Below are 26,658 nucleotides of genomic sequence, written 5' to 3'. Positions count from 1 at the left end.
TGGATATAGTCGGGAGAAAGTGTAGTGCATCTGCCTATTATCAGTCGCCTATAGATCTGCACATCTGTCTTAAAGAGGCAGCAGTGTAAATAAACATGATGACGAATTACTGCGAATTAAACAACCAAATGCAAAGAGAAAATCACTCACAGCTCTTGAATGAATAACCAGCTTTAATAAGCATTTTTTTGGGGTATTTATGATAAACTATGCATTGTTATTTTACATTTGATTACTAGAATTCTTGCTGAAATGAAAGCATTGTGTAGGCCTAAATAATGTGTATCTTTGTTAACCCTTTCGCACGTACGTTCTTAAAAATAAGACTGGCAGCCTGGCGTGAGTTTTTTTATTGCGACCGTTATTATGCAATGACATGCGTTCTAATTTCCATGGTAACACACATCAACCTTGACACGTGAGTTTTTGCAGTGACGCAGTCACAATGGCGCTTGTGGTGGATGACCGCGTGCAGGTGAGCGCTCTATGAATGTTTTGCTTTATTTTTTTAATTCAAAACCTTTCACATTATTTGTTAGCGTGTACACACTATGGTTGACATGTTTATGTTGCTATTTTTTCCCCACTGCTTTGAATTTCGCTTGCACACGGCATTTTGCATCTCCCTCACAACATCCGCGTGTCAAATGGTGAGTATATTTTAGTTTTTTTCCTCCTATTTTGGAGCACATATAATTATTTACAAACATGCAATAAATATGAATAAAGATATTTAAAAAATTCTCTTGTAAAACGAACAGTACTCAAAAATGTGGACGTTCAAATGTCATGTTTGTCGTTTTGCACCTTGCAAATATGCTCCGTGCATTCGGTAAAGTTATTAGGGTTCAGTTGACTTGATACGTAACATGAATATATTATTTGTTTTAGTGTTTATATTGTTACTGAGTTTCATATTTCACTAGCAAAGCAGAGAAAAGCTATATGGTCACGCCTCACTGACTATTAGCTTGCATATAGTTTAAGTTACATGATGTCAAATGCATACATGATGACCTTTTCTCTGCTTTGCTAGTTAGAATGTGTTGTATTAGTTTAGCATACTTCAAACGTATGTCATTTCTTAAAAAGAAATTGCAAAATGTACACATTTCATTCATGTTTTATTAAATCTCCTCAATTTAAGCTAAATGTTTTTTTGTTTAGACTATTATACATATATACACTTTCTAATAAAATTACAAAACAAATTATAAATATAATTGCAATGAACAACAATCAAAATAGTATTATAAACAAAACAATAAATATACTGTTCTCCAGCAGCCCTCTCATCAGGTTCGTCTTGAATTGCAGGGAGGTGATTTCCTTTCCTACTCACAGTAGAACAAATGGATAGGGCGAAAGGAAGAGGATAGAATAGAATAGTATGTGACAGTGTGATCTGTTTATTATTGTACATTTGTTTATAGAGGGTATGCATGTGACCTCACCGTCAGCTGGAACACTTTATATCAAACACCTTATATCTTATACCTTAATCGCAATATTGCCTCTCTGACCAAAGTGCATGTGCGTGGACATATACGGATGCTGTGCGTTGTTCACACAACTTCATGAATGAACTCTGTGACATTATTCTGAAGTTTTCTCTTCTCCAAATCACTAAACACTGTCAACACAACCCGCTGTGCAGTCTCTGCTCCTTATCTTCATCCAGATGGAGAGAACGTGACGACAACGTAGGCCAACCCGGCATTGCGATGTTCATCAGGGTGCTGAATAATATCTTGTACAGCCATAAAGATGTATTTTGAATTGCTAGCAGATTTAAACAATGGCCAGTAACATGCATAATGTATGCCTATATGAGTGTGGTATAACTTATTAGCAAATAATAAAAACTATTAGAAGAGAGATTTAAAAAAACCCTGTTATAATTGAATTAATGCTTTATTTAGTTATAATTGAATTAAAATATTTTAGTTATAATTAAATTAATTTATGGACTGACACAATCTGTTCAGTAAACCACTGTTTAAAAAAAAAAAAGATTTTATATTTAGTTTTCTCTCCCCTGCTGTACCGAACCGTGACTTCAGAACCGAGGTGCATACCAAACCGTCAGTTTTGTTTACCATTACACCCTTAGTATATTGTATTTATTTAAAGCATTCACAGGCAAATTTGATTTATGTATTTTACTGGTGTCAAAATCAGGCATGTAAAAATGCCAGGAAATGTTCTTGTCAATATCCATGGATCACTGGATCTTTGGTAAGTTTTAAGCACCACTATATCAAGTCTAAGCTTTAGTTTAAACTGAAACTTGTTTACTCGTTGTTTACACCGGTTCCCCTATTAAATCCAGTCACGCAGCAGCTCTTTTGCCACTCACTCAGGAAAGTGACATCCATGCATACCCTTTATAACACTTTTGTTTACATTAATTGAAAATGTGATCAATTTTTTTGTCTTGTTTATATTCTTTGATTTATAGAAATATCTTACCAGTAATTTGCCGGTAGACAATGTGGCTGTTCAGTAAAACTGTGTCAAGTAGGTGAAAGAAGATATTTTTGTACCACTTGGTAGACTTTCTGGTGCATTCAAGAAAACCAGTCATCATGTCCGCTTTGTCAACTGCTCCCATCTTTTTGTTGTACTCCAGCACACAGACTGGCTTCATCTTGGCTTGCCCAGTGATGTGATCCAGCTTCCCTGTGGCTGCCATACCAGTTGGGTGGACAATGGTAAGGACATGGACATCTCTCTTATCATGCTATTTGACTGCCAACTGTGATCCATTTTCCTTGAATTCCACATTACCCTTTGTCATTCTACAGGTGAATGTTGGCATCCCTTTGCGGTTTGCACACACAGTCCCACAAGCTCCAGTGCCAAGAGACAAGAGGTTCTGGAAAAGTGTGGGACTACTGTACCAGTTATCCACATAAAGGACATGACCCTTTCTGAGGTAAGGTCCTAGTAGTGTCATTACAACAGACCCAGAAATCCCAAGTCCTTATGGCACTGGTAGATCTGGAGTAAATGATCATGTCCTGCACATAACCAGTGGGCACATCACACAAAACAAAAAACTTGACCCCAAATCTGTGCCATTTAGATGGAATGAACTGACGGCACAAAAATGCGATGAAAGGAGGAGGTGAGAGCAGTAAAAATATTTCTGATTTTTTTCAGAGGGTCATTTAAAACTGCTGTTGCATTGTTTGAACAGTGAAGACGGCAGAGGAGCAGAAGGAATCGGTCCTGTGAAAACAAAGACCCGAAAAATGGTGTCAAGAGCATGGGGTCTGTGCTCCAGTAATCCTGAGCTTCAAGGTTCGGGGGAAGGTCTTCATCACTGTCACTCTCTGCCTCACTGTCAAAATTCTCCTCATCAGAATAAAAAAAAACTCCTCTATTTCCTCACTTGTCAGTTGTCTTCTTTTGAAAAAATTGTCTGCCATTTTCTCTGAAGTAGTTAAAAACTGGTAAATTGTATTAAAATTGTGTCTGCAGTGGGTACCAACTCGAGCGTGAGGTAACAGTGACATAATTTGTCAGCGGGAAAAAATGCTTGCAATGCATGTTTTACATTTACATTTATGCATTTGGCAGACGCTTTTATCCAAAGCGACTTACATTGCATTTTAAGGTACACATTTTACATTTTTTCAGTTTTTGCTTTCCCTGGGAATCGAACCCATGACCTTGGCGTTGCTAGCACTGTGCTCTACTGTTTGAGCTACAGGAAAGGTTTTATTTTATTATTTTTCATTAAAATATTTTCAAACTTGTTAACTAAATTTAAATGGATGCAAGTTAACTCCTTATGGTTTATGTACTTATTAAAAATATATATGTTAGAATAGATGTTCTGTAATTTATCACTAGCTGTGGGTGTGGCGCCGTCATGTGTTTACAACAGTACCAGGGAGGCAGTCAGCTGGATTTGCGACACAAGATCACCCACTTCTCCTGATTATGCAACATTACATGAGGGAACAGCCCTAGACTGATCATACACATGAAATGGTAGTAAATGATTGTGTTAGTTGATATGTAATGTTATAGCGGGCTAACGTTATGGACATTTGTGCCGCGATTATGTGTTTACAACAGTGCCAGGGGGGCACAAGATCACCCACTTCTCTTGATATATGTGACATTACGTAAGGGAACAGCCTAGACTGATCGTTCACGTCAAAGGGTAGAAAATGATTGTTATTTGATCGGTAATGTTATCACGGGCCATTTATAACACTGATATCTTGCTGTTATATATATTAGTATGCAGTTACAAACTATATTTAGTGTTTGCTGATATTTTTGTGGTTGTGTAATATAAGTTGAAGTGTATGAAACCTAAAATAAACATTAAAAGACACCGAGCTAAGTCAGTCTTTCATTCACTCAGTCTTTGGCTCAGCGCCAGTCAGCGCGCTAAAACAGATTTTAAATTTTGAATTCGGCAGTTGATCACTGAGCGTTCTAATCGCACCGGTATGATCGTACGCACCAGGGACCAGCACAGAATGATCATACGGGTTTGATCGTACGTGTCAAAGGGTTAATTGTGTGTGTGTGTGTGTGTGTATGTATATACATAGCCTACACACATATATATATATATATATATATATATATATATATATATATATATATATATATATATATCTCAAAAAGTACCGATAAGAATACCGTTAAAGTACCGGACCGATAAGCAGTATCGGTAAGAGTAGTAATACCATTAAAATCTTAACGATACCCATCCCTAATACTGTGTGACTTATGTGTTTGAGATTAGGTTTTGCTGACCTAGTTGTTTTGTCTAGTGCAATGGTGACTATCTTATACAACCCGAGGAGGGAGGTGTTTCTTGAAGGTCTTCAGCGAAATTTGATTGTCTTTATACCATAAAAATACACTATTAGAATGAAAATAACTGCAAAAAATCCTGCTCGTGCACCAAGGGCACTCGCATAAAAGGCCTCTCCGTCTTAAAGTCCCGGGCTGAATTTCAGTCCCAGTACGTCCCTGTCTATCCCCCTTTCAGTTCAGTTTACATGAGGGAGGGATTATTTCAAAGCGTCAACCGGATTGATTCAAGTACGTCTTTATCAAACAAACACAATGCCCCGTGTCAGTGCAAAAGCACAGGACATTACAGCCAATATAGCACAAATGATCGCAATGAGTGACCTGCCACTCACCTTTGTAGAGAATGTCTCGGTTACCTATGGGAACTCCCCAAGGGGGGAACGGAGACGTACGTCGGACTAGACCGAGAAATTGGGATCATATCTGGGAGCCCCTATCAGCTAGAAAACGGGCCAATGAACATTGGCGTGCATGCTTTGCCACGCACTGTTGTTTTTCACTGAGGAGCTGAACCCGTGGCTCGAACTGCAGTGATGGTATAGCAACTGTGGCGACGGGACGTACGTCTCTGTTCCCTCCTTCAGGGACTGAGGGTTACCATGCGTAACCGAGACGTTCCCTTTCAGTCGGTCACGTTTGATGTACATCGGACTAGACCGACGAATTGGGATCCCTATGGAAAACGCCACACTTACTACCACTTCCAGCGTCCTGCCGGACTCCCTCGGACCCCGTCTCAGCGGAAGGGAATTTCCTGCAGGGAGAGTCACACTGCCATCCCACAAGACCTAAACAGTGGACCATTGGATAACGTTGGGAAAGCGTGCCCCTGGAGGCCGCTGCGTAAGCCACACTACCCCGAAAGGGGAAACCATGTGGAAATTACACGCATGGACTGGCCGTAGGCAGTGCTACATACGGGAGTCCCAGGGGTGGCCCCGACCCTGTTGGGTGGGGGACAGTCACCGCACTGAGACGGCAGTGCGGACTCTGCCAAGGGAAATACACGGGCTCGCCATAGAGAGCTGTACCGTGGAAAATACACATATGGGACCGCCGTGGGGGCCACTACATATGGAACCCAGCCTAAAACAAGTTCCACACTGTCTCCAACCCATCTTGTAGAAAGGAAAGCACGGCCCGACCGAACATCTTCAGGGGTCTTCTCAGTGAGAAGAGCACCAGTCAACGAACAGGTTCCACTTCAACGCATAGAGGTGCCTCATAGAGGGAGCTCTAGTGGAAGTGATGGTGTCTACCACAGTCCGTGGCAGGCCACCTAGAACCTCCTCGTCCCGTCCAGGGACCAGACATGGAGTTTCCAGAGGTCTGGACACGGGTGCCAGAGGGTGCCCTGTCTCTGAGTCAGGTTGTCCTTCCTCAAAGGAATGGGCAAAGGAGGTGCTGTCGCAAGGAGCACTAGTTCCGAGTTGGGCCAGTATGGCGCCACCAACAGGATCTGCTCCTCGTCCTCCCTGACCTTGCACAGTGTCTGTGCAAGAAGGCTCACTGGGGGAAACGCATATTTGCGTAGGCCCCGGAGCCAGCTGTGTGCCAGCACATCCGTGCCGAGGGTCCCCTCGGTCAGGAAATAAAACAACTGGCAATGGGCCGTGTCCGGGGCGGCAACCAGGTCTACCTGTGTGGCCCCGAAGCAATCCCAAATCAGCTGGACCACCAGGGGATGGAGTCTCCACACTCCCGGAAGCACTGGCTGCCGTGAGGGCTCGTCGGCCACACGATTGAGCCGGCCCGGAATGTGAGTGGCATGAAGTGACCTCAGATACTTCAGACTCCATAACAGGAGTTGGTGGGCGAGTTGTGACATGCAACGGGTGCATAGACCACCCTGTTTGTTGATGTACGCTACAACCGCAGTCCTTTCCGTACGGACCAAAATGTGCTAGCCCTGGGGCGGCATCTTGACGCGGCTCAGGGTAAGACAAACTGCTGACAACTCTAGGCAATTGATGTGCCATTGCAGTTGAGGCCCTGTCCGCAGACCTGAAACCGCAAGCTCTTTGTAAGTGGCACCCCAGCCGGTGGATGAGGCATCCGTCGAGACAATCGGATGCGTGGATACCTGTTCTAGGGGCACCCCCGCCCGTAGAAACACAGGGTCCGACCACAGGCTGAAGGTTTGGTGGCACCTCGGTGTAACTAAGACACAGAGGGATCCGCTGTGCCATGCCCACCTCAGGACTCAGTTGTGTAGCCAGCGTTGAAGCGGTCTCATATGGAGTACCCCGAGTGGCGTGACCGCCACCACGGAAGCCATATGCCCCAGGAGGCTCTGACATTGTTTCAGTGGGACCGCCGTCCTGTGTTTGAATGAACTCAAGCAGTTCAACACTGACTGGACGCGCTCCTCGGTGAGTTGCGCTGTCAGGGCGACCGAATCCAGCTCCAAACTGAGAAAAGAGAACCTCTGTGTCGGGCAGAGTTTGCTCTTCTCCCAGTTGACCCGAAGCCCCAACTGGCTGAGGTGCTCAAGCACCATAAGCCCGAAGGGTGGGACCTCGTACTGATATGCTCGTCCACTCAAGCGTAGAACTGGTCTGTGTCGCGGCAGAATCGAGACATGAAAGTATGTGTCCTTCAGGTCGATCGCTGCAGACCAATTTTGGGGACAGATGCACCTGAGAATATAATTGTCACAGGGGAGCCACCCGGCCCTCCTCCGGGGGGAGGAAGTGGTGTTGCTGCCACTTCCTGTTCGAGCAGGATCCTCCATCTCTGGGTGGCCCGTCTCAGGGTCTCTTACAACGGCGCTTGCCACCTTGCTTGGCAGCGGCCTGAGCGGGCTGGGCGTCCTTCCCACGGCCGGCTTCACGCCTACGCCCGGGTGGAGGCTGCTGCAGGTTTCGGCTCCAAAGTGAATGACAACAGTGCGTGGCGATCGCTTCCACTTTATACCAGTGGGGCGGGGTGCGATATGCAAAGCACGCACGCCAATGTTCATTGGCCCATTTTCTATATCTCGAAGCTGATAGGGGCTCCCAGAAGTGATCCCAATTTGTCAGTCTAGTCCGACGTACGTCGAACGTAACCGACTGAAAGGGAACCCTGGATTTCTTATGCTTATGAAAGTCCTCTGTTTGTTAACAGGGTTGTTGGATGTTAAAATAAGGTAAATTAAATAAAAAATAAGGAACATCCTGGATCTGCTTTTTCGCTCTTCTTTATTCTTTTTTTATGTATTATAGAAGTGTCGGTTCAAGTATTACCTTTATTACCAATATAGGCGCGAACCGCGCGCACACACATACACGTGCGTGAGTAGGCCCTTCAAATGTCACGTCAAGAGAGAGGGAATAGCAGAATAAGAAAAGAATATTACGAGATTCATCAGCCTGCCGGCAGGCTTCCGTTTTGGTAGCCTATCAGAAAAACACACAGCCCTAGCTGGGACGTAGGGCTTTGCGAGTCCAGCGTGCTAAAGGTATGCTCTGTTAGACATGTAAATTTATTAGCAAAAGCTAATGATCTAGCAAAATGATCTATAACAATGCAATTACTATTACATATAAAAAATCATGTTTTACTCACATAAGTGTGTTGCACCATTCCTCCTGTCGGATCCAATATAGAAGAATAGCATTGTGACTGTGAGATTTGTTTACAAACAATCCCGCTGTAAAATTAAGTGAACACTGTCTTCCCCACATGACTGGAACTTCATTAAAATAAAGTTCAACCACACATTCCTAATATTAGGATCCGAAGGATGCAGTGACTGTGTTCTTCCACAACCAGGAATAGCGCAATGTCTTGCTATCTTCTTCAGCTTGTTTATTGCTGCTGGCTAGCGTGATCTGATGAGTTGGTGGGCGGGGCTACTGCACTTCACATGCTTATTATTCTGTAGAGGCTGTGTTTTGTGTCAGTATGAAGCACACAATCGTTTTCTGGGCCTGGTGTCTATAAAAGCTTTTCTTTGACTAACAAGGGCATTTTCAGCTCTGTAACTTACAGGATAATATTATATTACTATGACCTTTTATATATCAAAAGCTCAAGGAATTGCCAGTCTGCTGTAAACAAAGCAGACTTTATTTCATCAATTGGGACTCATTCTCAGCTCAGCCTCATGGCCCTGACTGAGATCTGGATCAAACCAGAGGACACTGCCACTCCTGCAGGCATCTCAACCAATTTAACTTTTTCACACACTCCTCGGCCTATTGGGAGGGGTGGGGGTACTGGTTTGCTTATCTCAAATGATTGGAAATTTGATCCATTACCATCTCTACCGGCCAGTTCATTTGAATCGCACTCAATCACTATTACTCACCCTGTTAAAATCCATGTGGTAGTGGTCTATCGTCCTCCAGGTCACCTCGGTAACTTTGTGGAGGAGTTGGATGTGTTACTTTCTAGCTTCCCTGAGGATGGCACTCCACTGATTCTGCTTGATGACTTCAACATCCATCTTGATAAACACCTAGCCACAGACTTCAGCACTCTACTGACTTCATTTGACCTTAAGTTAGTATCTACTACGGCTACTCACAGATCAGGTAACCAATTAGACCTCGTCTACACACCCAACTGCTCCACGGACAACACTTTAGTTACTCCATTACACACCTCAGACCACTTTCTCATCAATCTTAACCTCATACTGACTCCTGATACAACACGTACTCCTACACAGATTACCTTTCGGCGTAATCTACGCTCACTCTCTCCCTCTCGCCTATCCACTATGGTTTCATCTTCACTCCCTCCACCTGCTCAGTTCTCAGCACTGGATGCTAACAGTGCTACTGACACTCTTTGCTCCACTCTAGCATCCTCCTTAGACAGTTTTTGCCCCCTTTCATCCAGACCAGCTTGCCCCACCCCATCCGCCCCCTGGCTGTCTGATGTTCTCTGTGAACATCGCTCTGGACTCAGGGCGGCAGAGAGGAAATGGCGGAAATCTAAAAACTATACTGACCTTACCTTGTATCAGTCTCTTCTCTCTTCTTTCTCTACAAATGTCTCCACTGCTAAAACAACATACTACCACAACAAAATCAACAATTGCTCTGACTCTCGTAAACTCTTTAAAACATTCTCCTCTCTCCTTTGTCCTCCTCCTCCCCCTCCTTCATCAACTCTTACAGCTGATGACTTTGCATAATTTTTCACAAACAAAATATCTCTCATCAGCAACCAGTTCTCCTCACCACAAACTGACACGCACATCTCAACAACTAACACGGACACGCTTCCATCCTTCTCTCCGCTCTCCGAGGCAGATATTTCTAAACTCATCCTTTCTAATCACCCTACTACCTGTCCACTTGATCCTATACCCACTCACCTCCTTCAGGCCATTTCTTCTTCAATCACTCCTGCACTCACTCACATTGTCAACACTTCTCTTCACACAGGAACCTTTCCCACAGTATTTAAGCAGGCTCAGGTAACCCCACTGCTTAAGAAACCCTCTCTGAATCCAGCACTTTTAGAAAACTACCGACCGGTATCCCTTCTGCCTTTCATTGCAAAGACCCTTGAGCGAGTTGTGTTCAATCAACTCTCTATGTTTCTTGAACAGGACAACCTCCTAAACAACAACCAATCCGGCTTCAAAAGCGGCCATTCGACTGAGACTGCCTTGCTCTCGGTAACTGAGGCACTGAGACTGCCAAAAGCAACTTCCAAACCCTCAGTGCTCATTCTGCTGGATCTGTCTACTGCTTTTGACACAGTTAACCACCAGATCCTCCTGTCAACACTTAGGAAGACTGGGATCTCAGGAACTGCTCTCCAGTGGTTCAGGTCTTACCTCTCTGGAGGTCCTACAGGGTGTCATGGGGAGGTGTAGTGTCTAAGTCACATCATCTAGCTACTGGGGTTCCCCAGGGCTCAGTGCTTGGACCACTTCTCTTCTCCATCTACATGTCACCATTAGGTTCTGTCATTCAGAAACATGGCTTCTCATATCACTGCTATGCTGATGACACTTAACTCTACTTCTCATTTCAACCAGATGATCCTACAGTCAGTGTTGTTATCGCTGCCTGTCTGACAGACATTTCTGACTAGATGAAGGAGCATCACCTTAAACTCAATCTTGCAAAGACAGAATTACTTGTTTTCTCAACTAACCCAGCCCTTCATCAAAATTTCTCCATTCAGCTTGGTTCATCGACCATAACTCCATCAAGGACAGCCAGGAACCTTGGAGTTGTGATTGATGACCAGTTAAACTTCACTGACCACATTACTGCAACAGCCCGGTCCTGCAGATTTGCTTTATACAACATTAGAACATTAGACATTAGACCCTTCCTATCAGAACAGGCTGCACAACTCCTGGTTCAAGCTCTTGTTCTCTCCAGACTGGACTATTGTAATGTTCTCCTGGCTGGGCTTCCAGCATGCAATATCAAACCCTTGCAGCTGATCCAGAATGCAGCGTCGAGGGTGGTCTTTAATGAGCCGAAGAGAGCGCATGTTACGCCTCTCTTCATCAGACTGCACTGGTTGCCACTGGCTGCTCGCATCAAATTCAAGGCACTAGTTCTTGCCTACAAAACAACCACTGGCTCTGCACCAATATACCTAAACTCACTTGTTCAGACTTACACACCTCGTGGTTCCATCCCAAAGAGGCATGAAATCGCTCTCACAGACATTTTCCTGGACCGTTCCCACCTGGTGGAATGACCTGTCGACCTCAATTTGTGCTGCCGTGTCTGTAGCCATTTTTAAAAAACATCTTAAGACACATCTTTTCCAATTGCACCTGACCAATACAGAATAGCACTTACTGATCACCACAGCAACGACCAAAAAGCGCACACTCCCGAATCATATCTACGCCTCTCATCCGGATTTGTGCCTTCAGGTGGGTGTGTTACATAGTTATCATAGGTATCATAATCCGGTGTACTGTATTTTGCGTACGTGAGTTTTAGTTGTAGATGGCTATTGCTGCGCGTTTAGCTAGAATGCCATACAAAAACAGTTGGGCCACTGAATCTTCATTAACGACAACAGTTGGGGCAACAGCCTTAGTCCTAATGGGTTGTTATCATGGCTATCAATATCCAGTGTTCTGTATTTTGTGTACGTGAGTTTTTGTTGTAGATGGCTATTGTAGATTATACTGTGCTAATTAATTGAGACTTCTTACAGCTCTTACAGGTTGTTGGCCTTGTTTGTTTCGTTGCTTCTATTGCTCTCCCCTTTTTTGTAAGTCGCTTTGGATAAAAGCGTCTGCTAAATGATTAAATGTAATGTAAATGTCAAGGAAAAGTTGATTTCTCAATTCATCACCCCTTTAACACTGGCGATTTTACTGTGTACACTGGTTCCCTTTTGAGTTCAGTATCAGTTATAAAGTATTGCTACTGACTTATAATGCCCTAAATTGTTTAGCTCATGTGTATATAAACAGTCTTCTATTGCCCTACAAAACATCACACTCTTTAAGGTCACAAAATTCAGGGTTTCTGGTAGTACCTGATATTTAAGTTCAACAAAGGAGGGAAAGCGTTTATACATTTGTCATGTTCTTGTGTGTTGTCTTTGTTAATTGTATAGATTACTTCTGGCTGTGAAACACATCGCCCCTTGGGGATAATGAAGTTCACCTAACCTAATATTTGGCTCCTAAAATCTGGATTAGCCTTCCTGATAATTTTCAGGGCATCAGTTTAAATCTAGTCGCATCTGTTCAGCCAAGCATTCACATGATGCACCTCATGACCTTGTAGTTCAGTTATATCAGATCAGATACATATGATTATCTTTGCTTAATGTTATGAACAGCAGCTACAGACGGCAGATAAACGGTGATGGGATGCACGTAACTAAGCAACAGAGTCCGTTAAAGATGGCGAAGTAGTATGTCCCGAAGCTTGCATACTTTTCTGCTACACAATCAAATGTATATACCTTGTCTTCACAAAAAGAGTACATACTTTTAGGACGTAGTATAAGTAGGCGAATTGGGACGCAGCATTTAATTTCGCCGGTTTGGCCTTGCATGATCCACACACACTGCTTGTCGAAGAAAACATGCTACCACTAGATGGCGGTATCCTGCCAAATCAGACACCGGCACCAAAAGCGTTCTTCTATGGAGACAGATTAGACTCATTAATAATTCACGCAAAAAACAGGATGCACACGTGTAGCCGCACAAAAAACTATTCACGTGCGCAAAATAAAATGATATATTCATAAAATACATTTCACAAATGCAAAACACAATTCATAGATATACAACTGTGCACAGAAACTTGTGAATGTTTAAAATTTACAAGTTTGTCCTTGAATGTGAATGTGCAAATCGTCATTCACGTGTGAATCGCCTTGGATTTGTGTGTGTGTATTTTGAGACTCTCTTGGCAGTGGATCAGTCGTATTCTTTAGCCAATCAGATTTAGGCTTATCAATCGGCCAATCATCATAATTGCGTTAGGGCGGGCCCACCTGATCATCAGCTTCCAACCACAGTTCATCATGGCTAAGCAGAGGTATGTGCAATTTGATCTGTTAATTTCTGTTTAGTGAAACTATAAAGGTAGAGATCAGTTGTAGTTATAGCTTATTAACTGCTGTTTGGGCCAAGAGTGAAAATAAACATTTATTTTAAGTATTGATGGATTATTATGTTTACTTTATAAAGAATTAGTTATGTGCACACCATACAATGTTAGGGTTTTAGATTCATAAACTCTACAGAAACCATAACAATGGTTTAACCCTCATGCGGTGTTCAAAACCCTATAACACCTCAGGTGTTCCCGGTCAAAAATGACCGGCCCATAAAAAATAGCTTATAAATCAATCATTATACCATACTATCACCCAATCTTGGATTTAATATTTTTGTCAACATGTTCTCTTTCAATTAGGACTGGTTTTATATTTTGATTTGCATCTGAATAATCATAGGCCTCATTTATTTGAGACTAGGCATTTCATTTTTTGAGTAATTTTTTAATTTATTTAATAATTTTGGAAATATTAAATAAAATCATTTTAAGTAATGACAGTGCAAGCACTGAAGTTAGCAGGCGTGCAAGACTGTCTACTGTCACACAGAGGTGTTTAAAGAAGAGTTGGGGCAGCTTAGAGGCACCACGGCTAAGATTCATGTCAACCCCGAGACCCAACACGATTCTTTTAGCCGTATTCCATTTGCTGTTAAGCCCTTGTTGGAGGCCGAGCTCTAGAGATTGGTGGAGGAGAAGGTCCTTGAAGTAATGCAATTCACAGAGTAGGCAGCTCCCATAGTGCCTCTAAAGAAACCAGATGGCTCAATCCGTATTTGTGGAGATTACAAACTCAGAGTAAACAGAGCATCCAGTGGGGAACAATATCCTATTCCGAAAGTTGAATTTTTTTTTCCTCAATTAGCTGGAGGACAACATTTCTCCAAACTTTACATGAGCCATGTGTATCAGCAAATCATGCTGGATGAGAGTGCCAGAAAATATGTGACACACGCAAGAGACTGTACACTTCCTGTAGGCCTTTTGGAGATGCATTGAGTCCAGCCATTTTCCAATGCACCATGGAGGGAATCCTGCAAAAACCTGAATCCTGCAAAACACGTCAGTTTACCTGGAAGACATATTAGTCACAGGGGCCAGTTAAGAGGAATCTCTAAGAAATCTGGCATAACCAGAATTAAGGGTTTGGCACGGGGCTACATGTGGTGGCCTCAGATGGATGCTGCTGTGGAAGGACTGGTAAAAGCTTGTGTCAGATGTCAAGAGAACAGCACAAGAGAACAGGAATCCCCCTCCGTGTGCACCTTTACATCCCTGGGAAATACCAAAGCTGCCATGGAGAAGGATTCGTATTGCTTATGCGGGACATCTTTACATCCCTGGGGAAATCCCAAAGCTGCCCTGGAGAAGGATTCGTATTGCTTATGCGGGACAATGGTTAGGTAAAATGTTCCTGATCCTGGTGGATGCATACTCTAAATGGATAGATGCTTACCTGCTAAATAGCTCTACATCTGCGACTACCATCCAGTGCATGAGACAAAGCCAGCATGGGTTGCCAGAAATAGTGGTGTCAGACAATGGCAGTTGTTTCACAAGTAAGGAGTTTCAAGTATTCATGAAACATAACGGCATCAAGCACATAACCACGGCACCATACCATGCAGCTTCTAATGGACTGTCTGAAAGGGCTGTACAAATGTTTAAAGGTCTGATGAAAAGAGCACAGGATATTCCCTTGAAGCCAGGCTAGCAAGAGCTATTGGATTACACCACAGACGACTACGAGAAAATCTCGGACGGAAACTGAGGTCTACCCTAGATCTCATTCACCCTGACTTCAGAAGTCAAGTGGAGGACAAGCCAGTGAAGCACAAATGGTACCATGACCAGCATGCTAAAGAGAGGCATTTAAGTACAGGTGATCATGTGTTTACGAGAAACTTCAGTCCTAACTGGATTCCAGGAACAGTTCAGAAAAGGACTGGGCCTCTGTCTTATACAGTCACTCAGGGCCGGCTCTAGCTCTTTGGTTGCCCTATGCGAGACTGAGTTTTGCTAATAAATTGCACATACAAAAGTGCTACAAAGTGTTCAAGAATATTAACCAAATATTACATAACATAAACTGTGCAAAAATACTCTTAAGCACCTGTAAGAACATTTAAGCAAAGTATGACTGTAGTCAGGTTCATGGCTTTTAACTTTCTTGTGGGGAAGGAAGAATGCGGGGTCGGGATGACTGGGACTAGTAACACTTTATTTCTCAAACACAACGGGTAAACACAAACACACAAACATGGGACCACTCAGACCCCTCTGTTCCCCCTGAATGTTTCCCGGAGGTCCCGAATCCACCTCCCCCACCTGCACCGCCGTCACTTTCCCTCCTCCCCTCTTCACCCAAGAGGCATTCGTACACAAGTGTCCCTATAATTTATTAAATGCAGGCCAATTAGTTCCCAAAATTATCTGATGCCGGAGGTGTGGGTTAACTGCCACCTCCACACTATGCGTTTGTCCCCGAAATTGAATAGCCACGGGCAACAACGGATAGTTCACCACTTCCCTGTGCACACACCCCACCCTCAACCATGCGGCTATTACCCAATGCCCTAGGATGGATACGGTTTGATGTATCGAGGTCTGGTTGCAACCTGAATCCACCAAAGCCTGATACGTACCCCCCTTGATACTCACTGGTATCTGTTACAGGCCAGCTTGATCAGGGGTGGCTTGTGGCACATCAGGGACCCGGATTAGCGTTAGGGCCATTTCTCAGGGGAGCATGCCCTCAAAATACTCTAACATTTGGGATCCATAAATCTGCCTACATTATTGGGTATGTACAGTATGGCCATGCAGTAAGGTGTTAATATTTGCTTCATAAGTAACGATAAACAGCCAATATCTTCTGGGTATGCATGTTTGTAAGCTATTAGTTAATAGAGCAATTTGGACCCTAAACTAAATAGTGTTACCATTTTTTCTACAGGCCTACTCTCACTGGGGGATGAGCCCCCCTAAAATGAAAATCCTAGAAACGCCCCTGATCCAGGCTAATGCAGAGTATGAAAGGGAAAGAAATGCCTGCACTGATACCACACAGCCTGCAATTTCCCAGTTCCTCCAGTCTCATCCTCAGGAAGCCTATTCAGCTAATCTTCCAAGATAGAAGGCCATAACAAATGCCATTCTAAGAGGCCTGGTGATAGGATGTAGCATGCCGGCTACAGCATTTCCGATACTTCATGTCTATGGCTGACTCCAAGTACCAGGCCTGCCTGTTGTAGGACAATAACTTTAAAGATAGAATCCCTTGTTGCAGAGACTAAAGATAAAATTAAAAATCTTCTTGCTAGTGCAGACCATGTATCAGCTACAGTGGATATTTGGTCAGACGGGAGAATGCGTGGCTTTTTGGGAGTCACTGGCCATGTTTTGGCAACATCTGAGGGAGTTCTGCGGAAATTATACTTGCTTGCCTGCGACATATTCAAAGGAACTCACACAGGAGAATAGATATAAGAAGCCTTAGATTCCATATGTGATGAATATCACATCAGACAAAAACTTGACTTTGTTATTTGTGACAATGCCGCCAATATGAAGTGAGCATTTACAGTGTGTTTTCAAAAAGAGCAAGATGGTGAAGTAACTAATGATGAAAATCTGGATGATGCAGAGTTGTGGGAAGACCTCTCCAGAGGTGAAATGGAGAATGTGGACCACATGATCAACAGAGGAAGTCCTAGATGTCAGCAATGCTTTGCCCATATGCTGCAGTTAACTGCTGATGGTCTCAAGGATGCACGGATCATAAGCTGTACCTTTGCAAAATGCTCCAAACTGAGTTCTCTCCTGCATACATCCAGCACCTTTAAAGATGCATTTGATATAAGTTTGGGCAGCAAGGGATACCCGCTACTGTGAATACACGGTGGAATTCAACTCTCCGCCAGGTCAAGGCAGTGTTCTCATTCAGTAACCAAGAACTGTGCAGTGTTGTTCAGGACACAGGCCACAGTGAGCTGGTCGTCTCAATTAGGGAGTGGAATCTGATGAAGGAGCTTTGCGATGTGCTAAAGCCATTTGCGGAGACCACTAATCTTACTCAGGGAGAGAAGATTGTGACGGTCAGCTCTGTCCTCCCCTATGTATTGTCATTAACCCTTAAAGACCTAGAACATTTTTGAGGCGCCTGATGTGCCTCTACTTTTCTTTGTTTTTCTCCCCCATTATAGCAGTTAGCATCAAGTGCTATATATCATTTTAAACAGGAGAACCTGAAGTTTCCATCTAGCTCATTTGATGTCCCAATTTTACATTTATTTATTCTGAGAATGGATTACATTTATATAATTTCAAGAAAAATGGCAGCAAAAATGTGATGTTTTTACTGTGAACTCGAACAGAACTTCTTGAAGTTTGGATTTTTTCCTTTAGAAAGTTAGACTTGGTTGTTTTACACTTCCAGATTAAATTTTGTCTACATGTAACAATCCCTCAGCAAGTTATAGCCATTTATTATAACATTATTCTAGGCGTTTCTAGGTTTTTGAGTGAAAAGGTGTATTTTATTTAACGTTACTGATGTGTCCTAAAAAGTTCAAGTAATAAAGTAAATAGAAAGATTGTTATATTATAACAACACTGAAACAAACATTTTTCTTCAGAGAAATATATTATAATTTGAGCATGAAAAACAAACGCAAACAATACATCAAGTTGTGACAACAAACCGTGAAATAAAATATACTGAGGCTATGTGGGCGGCTATTTTCATAAACAGACATTTCAACCTCTCCGCACATAATCTTCTCAAACACAAATTGAGGAAAATATAATAGTGAAAATGTGTAAAAACACAAACTACATACAAATAGAGAAATATACTGGCTGTGCTCTGACAGAGAGCGCTTTGCACGCGTTTATTTCTGTTTGGTTTCATGATGCATGCAAATTCACACCCACGTTCATTTTTCAGAGAAACGTGATTCGTGGTTCAAAAGACCAAACACTGTGTTTATTGGTTGAGTTGATGAAAGTTTCAACGAATCTGGACACAGGGGATGGGACTAATAAAAAAAAAATATTTCTGTTTGGCTCAGGGGAACAACCCACGTGTGTTTCCTGGACAAATCAATGCTGCATATTTTGATGACGCATCCACGCTGACTACGGAGCCTCTGAATGATCAATCGCGAGATAATATACCTGGATAATATACCTATGGAAAGCGGAGATTCTCCTCTTTATGGTGCAGTTTACAGCATACAGATTGGATTAGAGGTTAAAAAGTTATTAAACATTTTAGAATGATAGTTATTTTTAGTCAATGCTGCATATTTTGATGACGCATCGATGCTGACTACGGAGCCTCTGAATGATCAATCGCGAAACATATTATACCTATGGAAAGCGGAGATTCTCCTCTTTATGGTTCAGTTTACAGCATGCAGATTGGATTTGCGGTTTAAAAGTTATTAAACATTTTAAAACGATAGTTATTTTTAGCCGCGGGCGGCTGTCTCGGTCTTTAAGGGTTAAACCACCATTTGTGTCATGATCCTGTTTCTCTCTCACTCATTACTGTTATTTCCTTATTGATGCACACACCCTCTCATTTAATCTTTATTCCCCTTAGCTGTTTCTCTTTTACTATTAGCCGTCGCATTCCCTTCCTCACCTGATTCCTCTTTTCCTCGAACTGCCATTACCGCCATGGCCACCTGAACGGCCTTTACCGCCCACAGGGTCCAGGTCTGTCCATATCTGAGGGTCCAGGTCTGTCCATGCATCAGGGTCCAGGTCCGTCTACGCCTCGGGGTCCAGGTCCGCCTACGCCTCGGGGTCCAGGTCCGCCTACGACTCGGGTCCAGGTCCGCCTACGCCTCGGGGTCCAGGGCCGCCTACGCCTCGGGGTCCAGGTCCGCCTACGCCTCGGGGTCCAGGTTCGCCTATTCCTCGGGGTCCAGGTCCGCCTACTCCTCAGGGTCCAGGTCCGCCTAAGCCTCGTGGCCCAGTTCCGACCACGCCACGGGGCCCAGGTCTGCCCACGCCACAGGGTTTAGGTCCGCCCACGCTTCCAGGCCCGTCCCAGCCATGTCAGGGTCTATATCGGTGCCTTGGCACGGGCCTGGCCCACCATCCCTCCCCCAAGTCCATCCCGCAAGACTGTTGTGATTATGTATGGGCATCAGGGGCCCCCCATAGAGGGGGGAATCTGTCACAGGGTGTTTTGGTGTTGGGTTAGTGTTCATGTCCGCCTACGCCTCGGGGTCCAGGTCCGCCTACGCCTCGGGGTCCAGGTCCGCCTACGCCTCGTGGTCCAGGTCCGCCTACACCTCGAGGTCCAGGTCCGCCTACTCCTCGGGGTCCAGGTCCACCTACTCCTCGGGGTCCAGGTCCGCCTACGCCTCATGGCCCAATTCCGACCACGCTACTGGGCCCAGGTCTGCCCACGCCACAGGGTTTAGGTCCGCCCATGCTTTAGGCCCGTCCCAGCCATGTCAGGGTCTATATCGGGTGCCTTGGCACGGGCCTGGCCCACCATCCCTCCCCCAAGTCCGTCCCGCAAGACTGCCCAGCAAGACTGTTGTGATTATGTAAGGGCATCAGGGGCCCCCCATAGCGGGGGGACATTGTTTTTCATGTTCACTGTCATGTTTTGTCATGCACTTCCTGGTTTTGTCATGTGTTCTATTGTCATGTGACTATGCCCTCATGTGTTCCTGCCACGTGTTCTGTTGTCATCGGTTTATTGGTTAATCATTGTTCACAGGTGTGTCTTATCTATTTCTCAGCTTTTGTGTATTTAAGACCTCATGTTGCCATAGTCTTTGTCTGATACTGAAGGTGGAACCAACAGCGTTGGTGAGTGTTTATTTATGTCAAGTTAAGTCTTTTGTTTATGTCAAGTTAAGTCTTTTGTTTGTTTTTGCCAAGTCTTGGTTTTGTGTTTTGGATTATTAAAGAAGCTCCACTTGTGTTCAAAACCTCACCTTCAGTGGATTATGTTACAGAGGGGAACGAAGAGCCTGATTGCTTGCTTTAAAGAATGCAATCTGCGAGCCCATCAAGGTGAGACTCGAGTTCTCATAATGACTACGTTTACATGGACAACAATACTCCGATATTAATCTGATTAAGACAATACTCTGATTAAGAGGCTACCATGTAGACAGCGATTTCTAATTACCTTAATCTGATTAAAGTCATAATCTAACTAAACATAAATCGGATTAAGACATGTGGAGTATGCCTATTTTAGTCGCATTATCGGAGACATGTACACACCTTAATCTAACTATTAATGTCATGTCGGAGATTTCACCGCATTTTGTGACAGGACACGTTACGCACACCAGGGAAGTGCAGAGGGGAGACTTTGTGGGTTGGAGCCTCTGCCCTTTTTGAAAATGAATCAAAAGTGCCCCTTTCAACAATCATCGATAATATTGTGGCCAATAAAACATAATTGGAATTATACTTAATATAACAACGTGTACAAAACAGTAACAAATAGTGGAAAAGTCGCGTTTATCTTTTACGGATCTCAGTCTGAAAAGTCGTTGCCATAAACGTCGTTGCTATGGGCGGTGTGTGTTTTACTTGACTGTTCATTGTGAACACTAGCTGCGTCCTCTCTCTCTATTTTTATTTTTGTTGTAATTATTATGCTCATTGTAAAAGTAAAATACAATAAGTTTGTATCTGTAATCGCAAACCAGATGGGTCATTCAGTGAACGCCTGTGGCTCGACGGCAGGAAAAACAATCCAAAGAGTCATGATTTTTAAACCTTTTTCATCATTCATCAAAGCTATTATTCTAAATGTAGGCTGTCAATAAGGAGGAAAGAGGGGCAGTGTCTCTTCAAAAAAAAAAAAAAAAGAGGCAATACATATTACAAAAATAAATCAACGTAAATGTAGATATAAAACATTATAAAAGCGCATGTTTTGTTATACTTCTTAATGTAAAGTAACACTGTCCAACAGCGACACCCGCAGGTGAAGTTAGCGGGTTTACTGAGCCCATAAAATTAACACACCTGCCAAAGTCGCGCTATGATTGGATGTTGGAGAACATAGCGTGGCATGGGGACGTAATGACGTGCCATAATCGATCTATGTTCTATCACATGTAAAACGGGAACATGAACGGAGTACTCTAAAAGCAACTCATGTAAACACCTTAATCAGAATATTGTCTTATTTAGAATAAGGTCAATAATTAGATTACTGCTGTCCATGTAAACGTAGTCAATGAGAACTCGAACTCAATGCTTCACCATAGCACCAGCTAAATGAAACGATGTTGAGTGAACTCTTGTTAAAACAGAACACACTATTCTGTATGTAGTTTTATAATAATTGGTCAAACTTTTTGGTAATGCTTTGGATTACAGCCCGGAAAGTACTGCATATTTAAAACAAATGTACAATGTAACTTTCAGTAATTATAGTGTAACTATAAAGTAAGTATGTGTAATTAAATGGGAACAATATGTAATATTTGGGGGATAAAGGGGTATCTATCAACAATTAACAAATTACTTAAACTGTAAGTAAATTTTTAATATTCCTGTCATTGTTTTTTATGACATACTGACCGTGTATTGTATTGGTTTCTGTCATCGGTTCTGGTGAAGGAGTGTCTCCATTGTTGTGTTGATGTGTGTCCCGTGTTGTGTTATACTGTTGTTGGCATCTGGTAGTGCTCTTATCCTGTTTCTCTTTTTTTTAGATATCCTGCTGCACACTAAATTTCCTTTCTAAGGATAAATAAAGTGAAACTTGAACTTGAAACTTGAACTAAGGGTTAATTATCCATGTAGTTATCTAAGAGGGGAAAAACACCACTTTAATTTACAGCCCGTACTTCCTCTGTAACTACGAGAGCCAAATGGCTCAAATTGAATTTGCATTGAATTACATCAATTTGAATTTCAATTTGGCCAACTTCACAGCCTGTAGATTCACTCTTACCCTGTAACTACATGGATAATTGCCCCTTAATTAAAAATTAATTTCAGTATAGATAATTTGTTATTTGTTAATTTGTTAATTTTGTAGATTTCCATGACCAGAATCTGCTCATCATGGTGTCAAACCAGTTTGCTGCTGGTAATGACACGACCAGCATGACACTGACACTAATAGACATATATCACAAGATCAGATGTCCAAGCCATTTTGTTTATGGACTGCACAATTTAGGTCACTTCTACTTCCATAGATTTTGAAGTGAACATGGTGTCACACCAGAGATCTTTCTGATCTCCTCTTGACATCAATGTCTTTTGAATTTCATTGATATTTATTTTGTTTACTTCAAAATCTGCACTGCCTCTGTAACTTTCATAGAGTTAGAAGTGCTCAAAGTGATCAAGCTTTGTTTGCATGTCTAGCCAGGAACTCAGTTTGCCCAGTGTGAAACCACATATAGACTTTCACATTGCCGCATTATGAGGACCTCAACAAGTTCACACATCACGATCATACTTGAGCTGTTATATCCCACAACACGCACATTATCAGTGATATAAAACAGCCACCTTCCTCATCTCATAGTTTCAAACATCATTGTCACCTGGCTATGAATGAGTGACATTTTCTGATCTTCTCCTCTCGTCATTGTGCTCCTGAAAAAGAAAAAAAAGAGATATCAATACAAGAATATTCACAGGAAAATTCTGGAGTAAAGTAATGGTCAGTAGTTTAACTGTGAGGCATATATTGTTATTGATTAAGTATTTGTGAGACAAAGTTGTGTCTCTGGTTCTCTTTTCTCTAGATCTACTAGATCATCTGAGGGATTTGACTGAATCAAGATGCTGCTGATAATTGAAGCTCTTCTCATTTTAGCTGCTCTAGGACAGGTAAGCTTGTTTTCTAGTATGAAAATTACAGACATGAATACTTATGATGTGATCATTATGATTCCTGTTGCTGCAGGATCACCGAGTTGCTGCTGCTGTTGGAGTAAGGATATTTCCATTGGATATGGCAGAGAAATCTGTTGATGACCAATATGACGGCTGCAGAGATAACATGACAGACCTGGTGAAGACTAAATATCTGAATGAGGAAATCAGAAACTCTCGTGAATTTAACGATACTTGGCACGATGGTGAAAATAAAGCCAAGGAACCACAGGATAATTTAAAACAGATTCATTCAGTTGCCATTTATGTGTACACTAACAACAATTCAATTGTATATCGTAATTTCAATAATGCTGTTCGTAGTGAGAAACACAAATACAAAGACAAGACATTCAAATGGTATTCACTTCACATTCTATTAACAGAAGCGACTCAGATTCTGAAGAAAACACAAAACAAATGCTATGTAACTTATCGTGGCACTACAGTAGAGTTTGATAAGGATGTCGAGAACAAAGAGGTTCGTTTCGGTTCATTTACATCCTCCTCTCTTGATCGTACAGTAGCAAATGGTTTTGGACCGAAGTCTTGTTTTGAAATCGAAACTTGTGAAGGTGCTAATGTGATCAAATACTCCAAGTATCCTGACCAGCAAGAGGTGCTGATTCCTCCATATGAGACATTTATGGTCACTGAGGTCAAGACAAAAGGTCAGAATGGTGCCTGGTGTGACACTGTGTTCAAGTTAAAAAGTTCTAGGAAAATAAGTTACCTGAACTGTGGTGCTGATGCAAAACTGGTACAGGACAGGGTCAAACTTTAAATCTTCACTCATTGTGTCTCTTCAAGTCAAAAGTTGCTTCCATTATAATGTTTGATGGCTTTATTAGTTCCTAATGATAATCATCTTTACAAGTTTTAAGTAAATCAACAATGGATTCTTCTGCTTTGTTATCTTTTGATCTAGTTTCACAGTTTTTACATGTACTGTATGATGTGTAAGGGGAAAGTGAATAGGCAAAAGCTTGTTAATTGTCTATTTTAATTGCATGTTAATAATAATGTACCAGCTGTCAGGATTCTCTGTATAGTTTTAGTTGAGTACAGCATTAGTTCAAATTTTTAAATTAACATGTACTGTACTTGATATATATGTAAATAAATCGCAAATTTATGAATCAAAATAAAATCGAATTGTGAAACTTTTGTCAATGGACAGATCTCCTAAAAACACAATAGGCCTACCAGTCATTGCACCATGTAAACATTGAAACATGTTGTCAATAAAATATTGAAATTCTGCTGCCAAATGTTTTGACAATCACAATACAGTTCTTGTGATGCAAGATTGAGTTTTGTCTTTTTGTTTTGCTCTTCAAACAAAACTCAATCACCCACCGCTCGCAGGAATAATTCTCACTCTTTCTGAGTTTTTATTTATTGATTGAATTTCTTCATAAAACGTAGAGAAACTCTTCATTGTTCATTAAAAGTCACCTGCTCTCTCTTGTCTGCCGGCGTATTGTCCTCTTTGCTCTGCAGTGTTTATTTCGCTGTGTGAGAAAATGGACATGTGGTGTGAGAAGTGTCAGTTGAGTGAGTCCCAAGCTGAATTTGTAAGAGTTGGAAGACCTGCTATCCTCAAGCTTATGATTTTAAAAAGGAGAAAGGCAATTCGCAAAATGTTCCTCGAAGTTCCTTTAACCTCGAAGGGTTAAATTTAATATTAGGCTATATGAGCTGATTTTATTTCCTATTCATTTGTCTTCAGGTCTGCAACTCTGCACCACATTCAATGATGACTAAAACTGTTTACAACGTAAAATTGTGATTTTATCATTTAACCCTTTAGAACCTAAAGCTAAAAAGGGGCGTTTTCACATATTTTGTTTTTTTGACTGTAGAATTATAACACAATGTGCTATCCTCAAGTGCAAGGTGTTATTTTTTTCAGAAGACAACTGGCTTTCAATAAATTACAGTTATTTACCCTCACTGTATATGGTAAGTTTGAAAATAGAATTTAAATAGGCAAAAACTGCAAAAACGGGAATACATTTTACTGCTTTTTATTGAGAAAAAATCAGAAACCCACTGAACGAAAGAATCTAACACTTTAAACTTGAAGAATAAACTATAATACATATATACAAGTCTTTTTGTGACACTGGGTTGCAGAGTTTTCACTCAGGAGCCTTTTTCTTTACCCCACGGCCCCTCTGAGGTGGTGTTGTGGAGGGCCCGTTTGCTTTTGTACAAGCCACACTGGGGAAAAACAAAACAAGCTTGTATTACAAACTCACAATATATGTATAAATGTATTTTCCATTATAAAATAATACATTAAAGCAAAATTGTAAAAAAACAAAATAAACACTTATAAATGCAACCAAATAACAATGACGTAATTATACAAAATAATTACTTACACACATGCCAACACACACATGTACACATCACACACATGTAAACACATACACATGCATGTAAACACATGAACACAGACAAACACATGAATGCCATGCATGCAAACACATGAACACATGAACGACATGCATGCAAACACATTTGAACACACGCAAACACATGAATGTAGTGGATGTAAACACATGAACGACACATGCAACGCATACGCGCGTGTTCACACACACTATGATGCATGAAACAGGGATATTTTGAACTAAAACATTGAATCTATGCCTATTTCACCGACATTTCTCACAGTTTCAGCATAGAAAAGACAAGCTTCACTTACCAATCCATGTCTAGATCAAGGGTAGCAACAAATGCCTCCTCAACATCTGAATATGCAGTCTCTGGGTCTGAAGAGTCCCTCTCAGCCGCTTTCCAAGTGTCAAAGATAAACTCAATAGCCTCCTATCTTGTATACACCGTCTTCGCCATGTTTTTGTCCTTTTTTAATTGTGTTTTGGAATCTAAAAATCCTCTAAAACTCTGCCGCGCTCCGTATCTCCGTTCTATTCGCCCCTTCCCGCTCCCCCCCGAAAGCCGCGGTGATTTGCCGATGGAAAACATGACATTACCGTAATAAGCCGTATATAGGCGGAAACCGCAGGCTGTCTACTTTCAGGAGCAATTTAAATTATTATGATAGTGCAAAAGGTTGAAGAGTTACGGTAACTTCAATACAGCTTGGTTGGCTGTGTCGTCGACGACACGTTCGGTTTTAAAGGGTTAACATTATAAACATCAAATAAGCAACAAGATTCAATAGACAAAATTCATAACCTGTTTTTTTTTTTTTTTTTTTTTTTTTTTTTTTTTTGTTAAAAACAGGTTGTAACCAGCCTAAATAATAACCATGGCTGCATCCAAAAACTTTTAGCTGACTTGTTGCTTCAAGAAAGCACCTAACAAAACTGAGCTCGGAAAGCCAAATAAAGCTCTAAGAGAAGAGGATGAATAGGAAACAGGATCTTTAATAACAAAAACTCAG

The 26,658-nt window shown here is 42.0% G+C and overlaps 1 protein-coding gene and 1 long non-coding RNA gene across 11 annotated transcripts; both read left to right on the top strand.

The window, feature by feature from the left end:
• Positions 1–301: 301 nt before the first annotated feature.
• On the top strand, positions 302–4,507 carry LOC137050668 (uncharacterized). 6 transcript variants are annotated; one of them, XR_010899903.1, is made up of 4 exons: positions 302–2,520; positions 2,633–2,714; positions 2,808–2,938; positions 3,166–4,507. It is a non-coding gene; the product is annotated as an uncharacterized lncRNA (long non-coding RNA). The 6 variants fall into 6 exon arrangements; XR_010899905.1 differs by lacking the exon at positions 3,166–4,507 and adding an exon at positions 3,089–3,104; XR_010899907.1 differs by lacking the exon at positions 3,166–4,507 and having other exon boundaries at positions 302–475; positions 666–2,520; positions 2,808–3,072.
• A 15,430-nt stretch (positions 4,508–19,937) lies between these two features.
• LOC137050612 (ecto-ADP-ribosyltransferase 5-like) lies at positions 19,938–24,364 on the top strand. Of its 5 annotated transcripts, XM_067428776.1 has the most exons (5): positions 19,938–20,393; positions 22,390–22,440; positions 22,968–23,025; positions 23,111–23,195; positions 23,272–24,364. In XM_067428776.1, the coding sequence occupies exons 4-5, from the start codon at positions 23,148–23,150 to the stop codon at positions 24,022–24,024; spliced, it is 801 nt and encodes a 266-aa protein (XP_067284877.1). In that variant the 5' UTR covers positions 19,938–20,393; positions 22,390–22,440; positions 22,968–23,025; positions 23,111–23,147; the 3' UTR covers positions 24,025–24,364. The 5 variants fall into 5 exon arrangements, with proteins under 5 accessions (XP_067284877.1, XP_067284874.1, XP_067284875.1 ...); XM_067428773.1 differs by lacking the exon at positions 22,968–23,025; XM_067428774.1 differs by lacking the exons at positions 22,390–22,440; positions 22,968–23,025 and having other exon boundaries at positions 19,938–20,186.
• Positions 24,365–26,658: the final 2,294 nt, after the last annotated feature.

The sequence above is a fragment of the Pseudorasbora parva genome, chromosome 2 (assembly GCF_024679245.1).
Source record: "Pseudorasbora parva isolate DD20220531a chromosome 2, ASM2467924v1, whole genome shotgun sequence".
Lineage (NCBI taxonomy): Eukaryota > Metazoa > Chordata > Actinopteri > Cypriniformes > Gobionidae > Pseudorasbora > Pseudorasbora parva.
Note: the sequence above shows the minus strand (reverse complement) of the source record. Positions and strands in the feature narration are given on the sequence as shown.